General features: G+C 44.4%; 1 protein-coding gene across 1 annotated transcript in view; it reads left to right on the top strand.

Moving 5' to 3' along the window:
* The window catches only part of LOC119399311 (TATA-binding protein-associated factor 172-like), a 374,345-nt gene that overhangs the window by 227,633 nt on the left and 133,470 nt on the right, over window positions 1-13,242 (top strand). The window contains 1 exon segment of the mRNA XM_049417333.1: window positions 12,580-12,696. Coding sequence (XP_049273290.1) covers window positions 12,580-12,696 — 117 coding nt within the window.

The raw sequence follows: 13,242 nt of genomic DNA on the forward strand, positions 1-13,242 counted from the left end.
TAACGCCTTGCCAAGCCACTTGAAACTAGACTAGCAGAGTTACTCAAGGAGTTAGACAACCTTAAGGGGGGACCCTGCTTCGGAGACATATTTCTTTGTTTTTGAGTACATTTTTATGAAACTTTCGCAGCTTATGTATTTTTATGTCCTGATTTCAAATATGCAATTATTTTTCTAGTACACTATGCTGTTTTCAAAATATCAAATATTTCATGTATATTGTTGGGAGCAAGATTTATTTATAAACTGTAAGAGTTATAAAGCAAATCAGCATATCACAATAAGCTGGAATGAATACTGTTTGCAATAAAACAAGAATGGATGTTCTAGACCCAATTGAACAAAAGTTATAGTACGTTGAACACATGGCAAGTCAGCGATTTCGAGCTCGGTCAAACTGGGATCAAGCTGGGAATGTTCAACATACCATAACTTTTGTTCAAATGGGCCTAGAACATCCATTCTTGTCTTATTGCAAACAGCATTTATTCCAGGTTATTGTGATAGGCTGATTTGCTTGGTAACTCTCACAGTTTAGAAATAAAGCCTGCTCCTAACAATACAAATACTATTTAATAGTTTCAAAACTACATATTGTATTAGAACAATAATTGCATGTTTGAAATCAGCACGTAAAAATACATAAGCTGTGAAAGTTTCATAATGATACGCTCAAAAACAAGAAACATGTTTCAGAAGCAGGGTCTCCCCTTAACTGGGATGTCGTTGGCCTTAGGTTAGAAAAACTGGAAAACACATACGGTACTCACTAATGGGCACGTCCTCCGTTACATAGGGCTCCCCGAAAAGAAAAAGTATGGTGGGGGCAGAACATATAATCTCTTAATTCATATAAACACATTGCAGGCAACATTGAAGATTTCTACAGTGTCACTGAAAGGATAGCAAGCGCTGTGATAAAACTGAGCAGAATATATAAGCCGTCAAAAGTTTTGAATGGTTACTACCCGATGTACAGCCATGATGACTAGAAAGTAGTGAAATTTTATGATGTAGAATTAGAAATGCAGAAGGCACAAACCTAGTACACTATAATCATGGGTGACTGCAGCATGAAAGTAGGTGGAAAACAGAAAGGGGAGGAAGCAGTTGGTAACCATAGTAATGAAATAGCCTTAATGAAAACCAGCAGATAATGAAGCCAGGGAAGGCTTAGGGGACGTTAAATGTACTTTTTTAGATTCTATTCTAGTAACTGTGATATAGATGAGAAGAAAGTAAAGTGGATGAAAAGACGACTTGCTACTGGCAGGAACCGAGCCTGCAACCTTTGGATTGCGCACCCAATGCTCTTACCAAGTGAGCTGCGGCGGCAGCCATCCTCTCGTCCACTTTATCGAGTATTTATGTGCATACAAACCTGAGAGCACCGCTCGTTGCTATGACGGCGAGTGTGAGACACTTTCTTTGCCAGCTGACATCGTGTAGGATGTGATTCTTTAAAGGGCCAGTAAACAGGCTCTGACTTTTTTTTTTTTACAACCCCTAAACAAGCTCGCCAATTCGTGCAGTAGACCACGGTGAACACATTTTCCGAATATGACAGTGCTGCGCGCCGCGCTTACCCTCCTTTCGAAAAACAATTCCCACGCCTCTTTCCTTCGCCTGACCAATCCCCGCCGTACGCGCAGTGATGCCCATGGGCAACTTGACGTACCTCTGAGCTCGTCGATTGCTCTAAACCCTCCCTGACAGCGGCAAGTTATCTTTTCGTCCACTTTCTTCACATTTACATCATAATTACTGCAAAATAACATCCCCCATATTTTCCTTGGCTTTCTTGTCTCTTAGTTCTAATGAATAGGCTTGTGCGAATATTCAAACACTTCAAATATTCCAACAAATATTACAGTATTCAAATTCACTTCGATGCCAATTTAGATTATTCTAAATTTTGAAGCATTCGAAATGAACAAATAGACTAGAGCACTGCACGGGCCGTGATTCTCGGCCCGGGCCCGGCCCGGGCCCGGGACTCGTTCAAATTTACCCGCCCGAGCCCGGCCCGGCAACTCAAAAAAGATAACCGGGCCCGGCCCGAACCCGAGAAAAAATTTCGCCTACCCGGCCCGGCCCGACAGAAGCCCGAGCCAATAAGCTAGGTGGTGTTGCCTGAAGATAGAATCGACCGCAAGGGCGTTTTAAGCGGCAAATATCTACGCATGCTTGGCGCATGCTTCGCTAGCAAGTATACTTTAACCTATGGTACTTTCTTGTAAAAAGGGGTTGGCTCACCGTGGAAACAGTTGAGAGGACATACTGGATACGATGAACGTTTGTTCGGCAATGGTGTACTGTACCCAATTTTCGAGGAATACCATCGGTATCATCAAGAGCGTTTGTAGCATATATTGTAGGAAGACAAGCGATTTCCAACATGAGTCAGGAAGAAAAGCGATTTCCAGCATGAGTCCGGTTTTGATAAGGAGCGCAATAAAAACAGAGTGGACAGAGAACAGAACGCTCTTTCACTTTGTTTTTTGCGCTGTCTATTGAAATTTAAATGGGCGCGGAAGTAAAACAATGAATCGGCTTAGATTGATAAATTGTACTCTGAGAAATCTAATGTCGTTAGTTTCACCAGCAGAGATTCATTTTTAAAGGAGAAAAATCAAGGTCAATGTTTCATTTTTAAATTTCGCGACAAAATCTCACACGTGACAACACGGATTTGAAAGTGCATTTTTCGTATTTTGGCGACTTTGGCTTGTCGAAATTTCCTGAAACTTCGTATGTTAAGTCTGTGGCTCCCCCTCGGAAGACAATTCACTTCATTTTTACCGATAATAAACTGCGTGCGATCTAGTAGACGCCGTCACAATCTATGACGCGTTTGATGCGGGAATTTCATGGTGGCGTCACCAGCCGTAATTCCTTTTTGCGCGTTTTCGCGCTTCCCATGCGTCTTCTCGCGGCAGGCGTGGTGATTTAGAGTAATTTGCTAATGCCACAACAATCGTTTCCTCCTTTAGTGTCCCTCCAAAGCATGCTGTAACGACAAAGTCCACCCTTCTGGATGTGTAGCACATGTATCTTCATCGTAGTAGCACCTTGCCAATCAAGAGAAGTACAGGAAAAAATTCAAATGTATTCGATTTCCTGTAAATACACTAACCTAGATAAAAATTATAACTAACCGCGCGCAGCACGTGGACTTTGGAAATATGTAAAAGAAGCCGAATGGAAAAAAAGCAACTATTTGTCACAGCATTTTTTTTATATACCACACCACTGCTATTATAGACACTCAATAAAATTTTGTGGCAAAGTTTATAGCCTATTTGTTCGCATGTTATTGTACAAAAAATCAAATTAAAAAGAGATTCCACTTAAACACATCATGCGCCCTTGCATCACATGTCCTGCCGCGCTAAAGTTTCTTGCACTGCTTGCGCTAGGCCAGGGGCGTAGCCAAGGGGGGGGTTCGGGGGGTTCAACCCCCCCCCCCCCGAAATTTTTCAATTTTGCTTGCGCATATATGCACGCACACATACAAACGCACGCACGAACATACATGAAGTATGGGTGAACCCCCCCCCCCCCCGAAAAAAATTTCTGGCTACGCCCCTGCGCTAGGCGCAGGGGCGCACATGTGCCTTGAGAAATGTGAAGGCGTCGGTAGTCGTAGTTTAACTTGCACCGCTGGAGCAAATTTAGGATGTCTTTTTGGACCTCTGCAGAATGAAAACAGCTGTCCAGCTGATCCCTTCATTTCTCTATTTCCGAACGTTGTGCCACTCTTCATTCATTATAGATCTGTTTATATAAATGTGTTGGAACTACCCATGTTCGTATATTTACAGCAGCCGGTTTTACTAAAGTGATTGTAAATTAAAACATACATTGGTGTTTTTTTTTTCAGTTCAACAACGTAGATTAGGTAACTGCTTTTGGTAGTAGCATTTGTATATACTGCGGCTACATAGACTTGCTTAGATGTTTCGTCCTGTCACTGCTGCTGTAAGGGTGACCAGTGCTTAGTCAAGCTGCGCAAGCGCAGCTTTTTTCTCTGGTCCCCTATTTTCGCAGTGACAATGCACTGTATTGTCTGAAGCGAAAATAAAATTTGATTTGATTGATTGATAATCTATAAATGCCTCTGAGGGCTTCTCCTTGCACTTTTCAGCAGTATTTGTTATGCACGGCTTGCACAGGGCTCTTTTCTGTCTATATTATAATGGTGTATGCCTTCCTAACGATGTTGTACCTGTAAAGGTGGCCTACGCTGGTAAGACTGCACTGGTAGGACTGGCAATAGGCGGACAAAGAGATTGCAATCTATTTTCGGGGTTCATTCCAGTTTGGTAATAAATGTGTGAATAAGCTTCGTGACGTTTACTCATTGGCTGCATATAATTCGAGGTAAGGGGACATTCCCCGGCATGGAATTCGTGATTCTTATTGCAAGCCAGATATTTCGTCAAGGTAATATACTTTGCCTTTAAACATGAATGTACATGTTTGATGGACTTATGCTATTCCTGAACATTCGAACGCTGCTGTGGCAGTATCAAGTAGCATTCGCACTATATAGTGCAGGGGTCTCAAACACGCAGACCGCGGACCTTTCGCTAGCGGCCTGCGGCCCGCACATGACTGTCTTCGTCCTATTTTTTATTCTTTTATTTTATAAGTACGTTCTCGAGCTACACAGGCATGCAGGTCTAAAGCATCTTTTTCGTGAGGCACCACCAGCAGCCACCATGTGTTGATACATAGCCGTGAAACAAAACTCTGTGTTGCAGAATTGGCGTCCAGAGTTTAGTCATTTTAGAGATAGGTATCTATATATTGGTGGAAACTTGCCGCCAAATACCCTTCAGAAATGACCCATATATGAAATCTGAAAAAAGGTGTTTAAAATTTCAGCGTTAGCTGACATCTGCTAGAACCTATTCTGCCCTCCCCCCCCCCCTCTCTTTCACTCCTACCTTCGTCACTATCCTGGCCTTTGCGGAAGTAAATTTTCGTGAATGCAGGACACACAAAGCAGGCTGTGCATGTCCAGCTTGCGTCACATGATCTCAGCGAGCCTAGACGGAGCCACGGAAAAAGAATTTCTTTATAGGGATTGTATGCAACGAGACTACGCGCAGTCTCTTCGTTTTAGTGGAGGGCTGGAACTTGCAAGAACGCTTGCCCGCCTTGGGCCTCCGCGATCGCACTTGCGATGATAAGTTATAGCTATAAATTTATTATATTACATTTATCACTGCGACTACAGAATAATATTTGAGATATAAAATAATAACGAATGCAAATAAAGCACGGAATAGCGAGATGTTAGCTATATAAGCGCCTGGTCTATTTACTTTCAGTTCGCTCGTTTTAGATAAATCAGGTGGCTCCGTATGCAAGAAACGAAAGAAGATCAGTACTTGTCGCTCATAAAACTTCTCCAAATAGCTTGACCCACATAAAAAAAAAGAATCGTTTTATCGAGATGAAATGTGAAACGTATATGTACGCGCAACTTATGAGGAACGCACTTGAAGGGACAGACACTTCAAAAAAAGAAAATGTGGGGGGGATCGGAGATCTCTGTTCGTTCCGCGTTCGTTCTGGCGGTGTTGCGTCGCAAAAGTGGGCGGTCCGCAGCTCTCTTCCGCCGAGAGGAAGAGGACAGCCAATCGTCAAGCGGTGAGCGGCGAGCTTTCCGGAAGTAGACGCGCATCGTTTCTCCTCGGCAAGGGGACCGTATATTTCAAAACGAAGTGTTTCTCGCCTCCTAATATATACAGTTGTTATACGAAAAGATATTGTTTTTCTTCTCAAGCTCAAACAGTTTCTGAAACAGCAATAGGTTTCAGTGCTGATATTGATTGGTGTTAATTTTTCTAACCTGCTCGATACGTGAAGTCGTGCACGCGAAACAAAAAAAAAGTAGCGGTCGGCGCAGTTTTCCAAATGTCGTCCCACCGGAATGTCTGGCTTGGCTCCCGGGTGTCGGATCGTCAAAGGGAGCTTCTGCTGCCTTTATGAAAGAGCACCCACAGATCGCTACGCCGTCGTGCCCGCTGGGGCCATCGTACACGAGTGAGGACCGGGAGGACGCGTGGCAGTAGCTGGTAGCGCTTTGTAACTACGTCCCTGCGCGTATGACTACAGCCCAGTGGCAGGCCCGTTCATTTCGTTCGCACTGTTCGTTTCGAGAACAGAAAGCGACGCCGCACTCGCTCATATCTTCAAACGCATCTCGCACCTCTAACCGCAAGGGAAGCACACGTCGCAAGCGCCATTTTCTCAAAATCAGCTCTTGCGGCCGCCGCAACCGCTGCATGATGCCGTGCGAAGCCATTTGTTCGTTCGAGAGAACGCGTGCGAACGGTCTCGCGCTCCGTTCGTTTGTAGCAGACGACATGCTCGTTATGACGCGGTATAACGTCATCAAAAAATAAAAGATCAAGCAAAAAGAAAAATGGCTACGCCCCTCAGAGACGTAGTTCTTTCCGGCTTCGGCCAATCGCGTGCGCCGCCTGCAGAATGGGCGCAGAACGAACGGCGCAGAACAGAAATCTCCGATCACCCCACTCGTTATGACGCGGCATGACGTCACCAAAAAGAAAACCTCAAACAACAAAAAGAAATGGCGACACCCCCCGGCCTTGAGTGGCATCTCCCGCTTCAGCCAATCAGCGCGCTTGTTCTTCCCCAGGAGAATGAACAAGCGGAACGAACAGATCTCCGATCGCCCCCCGGGTGCCGACGCCACCTTTAAAATCGTGCAAAAAAAGCAGTGACGTCATAGCTTCTGACGGCGACTACTGGGATCTACGTACGTTTCCTAATCGGTAAAAATGAAGTACATTGAGTTCTGAGAGGGCTATAGCCAAGTTTCAAGAAGTTTCGTTGAACCAATGACCCAAAATTACGACAAATACAGTTTGAAATCCGTGATGTCACGCGCGGAGATTTCGGCGCGAGATTTAAAATGGAACTTCACCCTTCATTTTCTCCTTATGATGGTGAACCTAATTACATTCGAGTTCTCAGAGTACACTTTATCAGTCTTAACTGATACTGATGAGCTGAGCAGAGTCCAAGCCTGGCCCGACCCGAGCCCGCCACCTCAAACCCGGGCCCGGCCCTAATCCCGGAGCCTCAGGCCCGAGCCCGGCCCGGGCCCGCCATGAAAACTACTTTACCCGGCCCGGGTTTTCGGGTAGGCCCGAGCCCGTGCAGTGCTCTAAAATAGACATATATAAATCGCATGTAGCCCCCTGTAAAGTTGGTTTCACTGCAGTAGAGAGGTGCTGTACCGTGAACACGTCTATCCAGGAAAAATCCAAACTGCCGTGAACCTCCACTTCAAGGTTAAATGAACATGTTACCTTCACATCATCATTTTTGATGTTTAAAAGCTTGTTATACTGGCTTATACACTCGGAGTATAGTAAATTTTAAAGCGTAACGTATTCTACAGGTTATCACTTGCATTCTACCGAAAGTCAAATCCTGCTACTGTTCAAAATGGCTTTCACTTCCCTTTGAACCAAAAAGAATGACATTTGCACATCATACGTAAAGTGCAGCGCGCACAGGAAACGACGGACGAAAGGGAAGAAGCAAACAGGACTAGCGCTGGCTCTCAACTGAAATTTTATTGGAAAGGAAACAATATAAATATCTAGAATTATCACAACCATGTCGGCAAAACAACAACACCGAATAAAGTAAATAATAAAAAGTAAATGCCTTGTTTCAATCTTAAAGAAATATTGTCCAGGTTAACGGGGTCATGACAAATATGCTCTTTTTTTTATAATATGTGATATATACCAATCGAATTCAATTTTAACTTATTCGACCAAATCTCTATTTGCTTCCAACCTAAAATTTACTATTCGCACAAGCCTGCTAATTAATGTTGTGTCTAGCAAAGAAAGATGAGTCCTTCCATCTTTGTATTATGTAATTGTTTCTGCCTGCCATTGTCATATTGCATTGTTTCATTTTCATTATTGATTACTCTTTATTGTATTGCATAATTAATGTACTTTTTACTTTTGTTATGAAAACATGTTTTTTCAATATGTTTGCGCGACTCACTGCCACACTTTAAAGGGGTCATGAAGCACCCCTTGGGCTGATTGAAAAAACACATCCTGCGGAAAGCTGACACGGCTATGAACTGCTCTGCCAAATATTACAGTTGTGCGCGCCGCGTAATGGCCACAAGCGGAGCGCGAAGTTGCCGTTTCCCCAGGCACCCTCTTTTCAAACAGAGGCCGGTTCTCACTCTCGTCGGTGGGCGGGGCGTCTGTCCGCTGTACGTAGCAAGAGACATAGCATGCTTATTGGCCGATAGCCGACGTAAATCGAGAGCGGCGTTCGGATCAGATGCGCTTCTTGCCGCGGGGTGCCGCCACTTGCCGGCGCCGCACTCCTCAGTACACGGTAGCCGCACTCGCGCAAGCGAATCACAGCGGGAGAGCGATCGCGTTTCATGACGCGCGCTGGCGTAACTTCTTTCCCCCATGCCATCCCTCCCTGTCTAGCTTCCAGTGCGCTCGTCGGCACGAAAAAAGAGAGAAAGCGCTGGGAGCGTGCGCCAAACCCCCGCAACTCCGCTGATTCTTGACGGATTCTAGAAATTTTTGCGGCAATCGATTCGGGAGGCAGTACACTCCGATACTGAGGCCATTAGATCATTACTTGGAAAAGTGGTTCATGACCCCTTTAACGCGGGGGCTAAGGGCATCTCAAGCTGTCTCATTGCAGCTTTTACCTTGGTCACTGCCACTGCTTGATTGTTTCCAATGAAAACAAATAAAGAAATGAAATGAAATATATATTCATTTTCTTCAATAAAAGTTCACTTGTTAGTATGGGCTTGTCCTGTAGCTTTCCTCCCTTTGTGCCACATTCTTTCGCACTCTGTTTAATCACCACGTATTTTCCGGCATTCCTTTTTCTATATTGGATATATAATGGCTAAGAAATGCGTCGCATTTAAAAGATGACATATACAGTAGACTCTCAGTAAATCAATCTCTTAAATGGAAGTGCTGCTTAATTGGAACAAGTGCTTCTGACAAGATTGGCTTTGTACTTGTATTCTGCACCCCCTGTTCATCTCTCAGTAAACAGAATTCCTGTTAAACGGAACATATTTTTCTGGTCCCTACAGGTTTCGTTTAACGAGCGTCTACTGTATTAGCAGAGTACAATAAAAGTGATAAGTATGTATGGAGAGCATATATACGATAAAACCTCAATAATTCGAATTTCATGGGACTGAAAAAAATGGCCGAATTAACCGAGATGCCAAATTATCGAAAGCATCAAGAACACAATAAACAAATTGTAATGCATCAGCACACTTTAATTTTTTTTATGAGATCCTGTACTTATTTTGCATAATAGCAGTGTAACATCCACAATTTTCATCATCCCGCAACTTCATTCACAATGCAAGCATGGCACAAGGTTTCCATGTCTTCATTAATCAGAAACGTGCTCTGAATCAGAAACGTGCTCCACCCCCCTTCCTGTATTACGCACCGCCACCACTAACACCACCACGTGCATGTAATGCTAATTTTCTCGCCGGTAAAATTTGCCAGCGTCTGGTCGTTCATTCATCACGATGCGGCAACAGAGTTTGATGCCAGCATGCAGACCACGGCTTAAAGCTCTTTATCAACAGCCATGTTTGAGTCGTGACATTGCACGCACATGGAGTGCATGCAATGTCATATTGAGAACTTCCCGAGTGCCGCTTCTGCTGTGGACGTTTAGGCAGCGTCTGCACATTTCTGAAGGCACATGCACAGCCTATACAAACAGAGTCAAAGCAAAACTGCCAAGCGCCGCAGCCACTGCGAAAGAAACCTAGCTGATGACTACGCAGTTCTGAAGACACGTAGCAAGAACGAAACTACTGCTTGTTGCAGCCGCTGCAGACGAAACCACAGTTTCTATCGACTGGATCTTTAATAGAACCCATGCAGTTTATGTGCACCAAGTAAAAATGAATACAAAACAAGTCTGCAGCATCCACTGAAATCTTGGTTGCCAACTACGCAATTTTGGATGGTGATCATGCCTTTCTGAAAGCCAGTGGCGAACGGTGTGTGACACAGGATGATAAACGCAAGTAGGCATTAAGCGTTTTGGCTCTCCTGTCTTTACCGTAAGGTTTACACTGATTGTGGTGGCAATGCGGACTATGCCGCCTCACTTCGGTTGTCCGCGAATGCCGTTTTCGCTCTTTTGTGTCACACATTTGCGGTGCTTCGCGCTCGGGACACTCCGAGGATCATTTGAACTTACCGGGTTGCACCCAAATATGACCAAATTGGTGAGAGTTTGATGCCATTAAACATTGCATATGCCTGTTGGGACCAGAGGACACGTCTGAAATATCCAGTTTTCTTAATTAATGAGGGGCAAATTAACGAGGTCTTAGTGTAATTATAAAAGAGAACACCAAGTGGTACAAGTGACATGCACCAATATGCATAGTTTTACGGTAGTTGGAAGGGTAGCGCTAGTAGACACGGACTAGAGGAAGACACACGGACACACAGATGGAAGCACTCTAGCAACTGGTTTTTATTGAAAATCTGCCCTACGGTAGTGTTTTGCTTATTTGACTTCAACTAATTTCATTTTCTGCTCCTGGTCATGGTGTTATTGTGATCTCTATGCTTTCGTTACGTTGGCGCTATCCGTCATGGTGGTCTGGTGGTTATGGTGCTCGACTAGGGCTGCCACCTTTTATCGAAAAAAAACCAGCCCTTCGACGGGTGGGGGGGGTTAACAGTAGATACAAATAATGTTGAACAATAGATGCTATGTCAATTCTTCGGCATGCAGTGCCATTTAATGTAACATTGCTTTCATTGAGCCAAATAAACCCAATGCACAAACAAAAGCAGCACACTCAGCTAACCAACTAGCCTAATTGCTGACATAAAAGTACCCGTGATTGGAGTCCCGCTTCGCTCATTACTCTGAATGTGCTGCACTGAAAAGGAACCACAATGCTTCATCCATAAAAAGCTCTTTGCGTCTGAATCCAACAGGCCAGTGGCATTATAGACACAAAGGAACATCAAAATGTGCATATGCCACAAGAATGTTGGATATTCATGTACCATACACGTGCAGTAATATGCTCTATTCCAATGATCACTAGACTTGAAGGGATCCCAGAAAGTGGTTGACTAATAGCGTAGGAGTTTTGGTGATTGACGATAAATATTTACCGTCGTAGTTGTTGAGCTGACGCTTATAAAACACCCAAAAAATAAATAATCGCGATATTACGACAAAAAAAAACTGCCAATGGCAGCCGGTGCAGACCGGCAACCAGCCCGCCATCTGAAAAACCGGCCTGCCTGGTCTAAAACCGGACAGGTGGCAACCCTATGCTCGACTGCTGACCCGCAGGTCGTGGGATCGAATCCCAGCCACGGAGGCCACATTATCGATGGAGGTGAAAATGCTTGTGGCCTGTGCACTTAGATTGAGGTGCGCATTAAAGAACGCCAGATGGTCATAATTTCCGGAGCCCTCTACTACAGCGTCTCTCATAATTAAGTCGTGGTTTTGGGGCGCTAAACCCCAAAACTTATTATTGTAAATTATTATGTTATGTTGGCCCTGGAATTAGCCTTCACATCATAATTTGAACCTGTCTACTCGGCATGAATGCATCTGGCTTCTCAGAAAAATATGTGATGCTGCTACTAACCATTTTTCAGATGAAACAACTACTTTTGGAGCTGCACTGTGAAGGCAAGCAAGGACATATATGTTGACTTGCACAGGGAAAGGGAGGACAGCCTGAGGACCAAACCAAAAAACATTCTAAACAGAGGCATCATTTCTGTCACAGCAATCACACGTGCAATATCAAAGCAATTGATTAAGTTCAAACATTGCAGAATGTTTAAGGGTGGAGGTAAAAAGCATTGAACAGGCTTGGCTGGATATGTGCCTTCAAGAAGCAAAAATATTCCAAGTCCAAAAGAATGACACTCACTTAAGGAGGCGATGATGTTATGGCAGGTTGCCTGCTGTCCTTATCTGGTTGCGTCAATGTGGTGCATTGAGTGGCACAGTGTCGCACGTGCCTGCAGCTTGCATATATGGATGTGCAAATCAGATTTGAGACGTATCTTCTCTGTTTCTTGTCAGTCTAGTTGATGCATGGATGTTTTCACTGACCCATGAAAGTGTCACCTCACATCACTGTGGATAAAGGAACTGAGCATTTAGTCAATGGCCTGAAGTGGGTGTCAGGAAATCTTGAACCAAAGGCCATTCTATACAGCCTTGCCCTTGATCTCATTGTCCATGTACGTGAGCCACAGTTGCTTCGAAATAGGTTGGCATGTGTCTGTGGACACCCGTAACAAAGCCGAAGAAGTGGGAGACAAGCATTAAATTCTGAAACTGCAGCCTTGACACATTGGTAACAAGAACACAATTCCACTGGACATTGCAAAAGAAAATGGCAAGCAGTGCGCCTAACTAGTTATGCAAGAGGAATGATTTCTCATTGTTGAAGCCCCATGTGTTTAACAGACACCTTCCCTCCTTGTCCAGTCTGCTGAACGGGCACCAGTGCGGCGCTCAAGTTCGGTGTCAGGTGGTCGCAAGGGATCCCTGCAGGCTTCCCAGTCGGTTGAGAGCGTCGATGACTCCAATGGTGCTGATGATGAGGTTTGTGCTCAGCCCTCTGTTGGCAATACACATTGAGTGTTTGCTGTGTGTATGAAAATAGATACTTTGCATTTCCAATGTCAGTGTCAAAAGCAACAAGGCTGTGTCTTCCTTGTGGATAAGGGCCATGCCTGGTTCTTTGCAAGAAACTTTCTTTAAACTTTTTTGTCAGGTGGAGTCATGTTATAGAAATGCCACAGATCTCGGGGGCGGGGATTTTGGAGATTAGAATGTGCGACACAGAACAGCATAGAAAACATGATCTTCTCGCACAAAAAAATGCAAGAACATATACATGGCACAGGACAAGTATAAAACTATGAAAAAACTCCAAAAATCACTCTGAACAAACCACAAGAAGTAAACTAACAATAAATTGCCCGGTTCTTGCTTCGCACTCAATAGCATGACTGTTCTGGGCCCTATCTACAGTCTCGCCACCTTGTCCTTGCCAGATTCCTTTTCTGGTCACAAAACTCCTCTGTAGCACGAAGAGCTTGCTATGGCATCGCAGCTACCTTGCAGCAGCGCTAAAAGCACAGGGAG

This window comes from Rhipicephalus sanguineus, chromosome 7 (genome assembly GCF_013339695.2).
Source record: "Rhipicephalus sanguineus isolate Rsan-2018 chromosome 7, BIME_Rsan_1.4, whole genome shotgun sequence".
Lineage (NCBI taxonomy): Eukaryota > Metazoa > Arthropoda > Arachnida > Ixodida > Ixodidae > Rhipicephalus > Rhipicephalus sanguineus.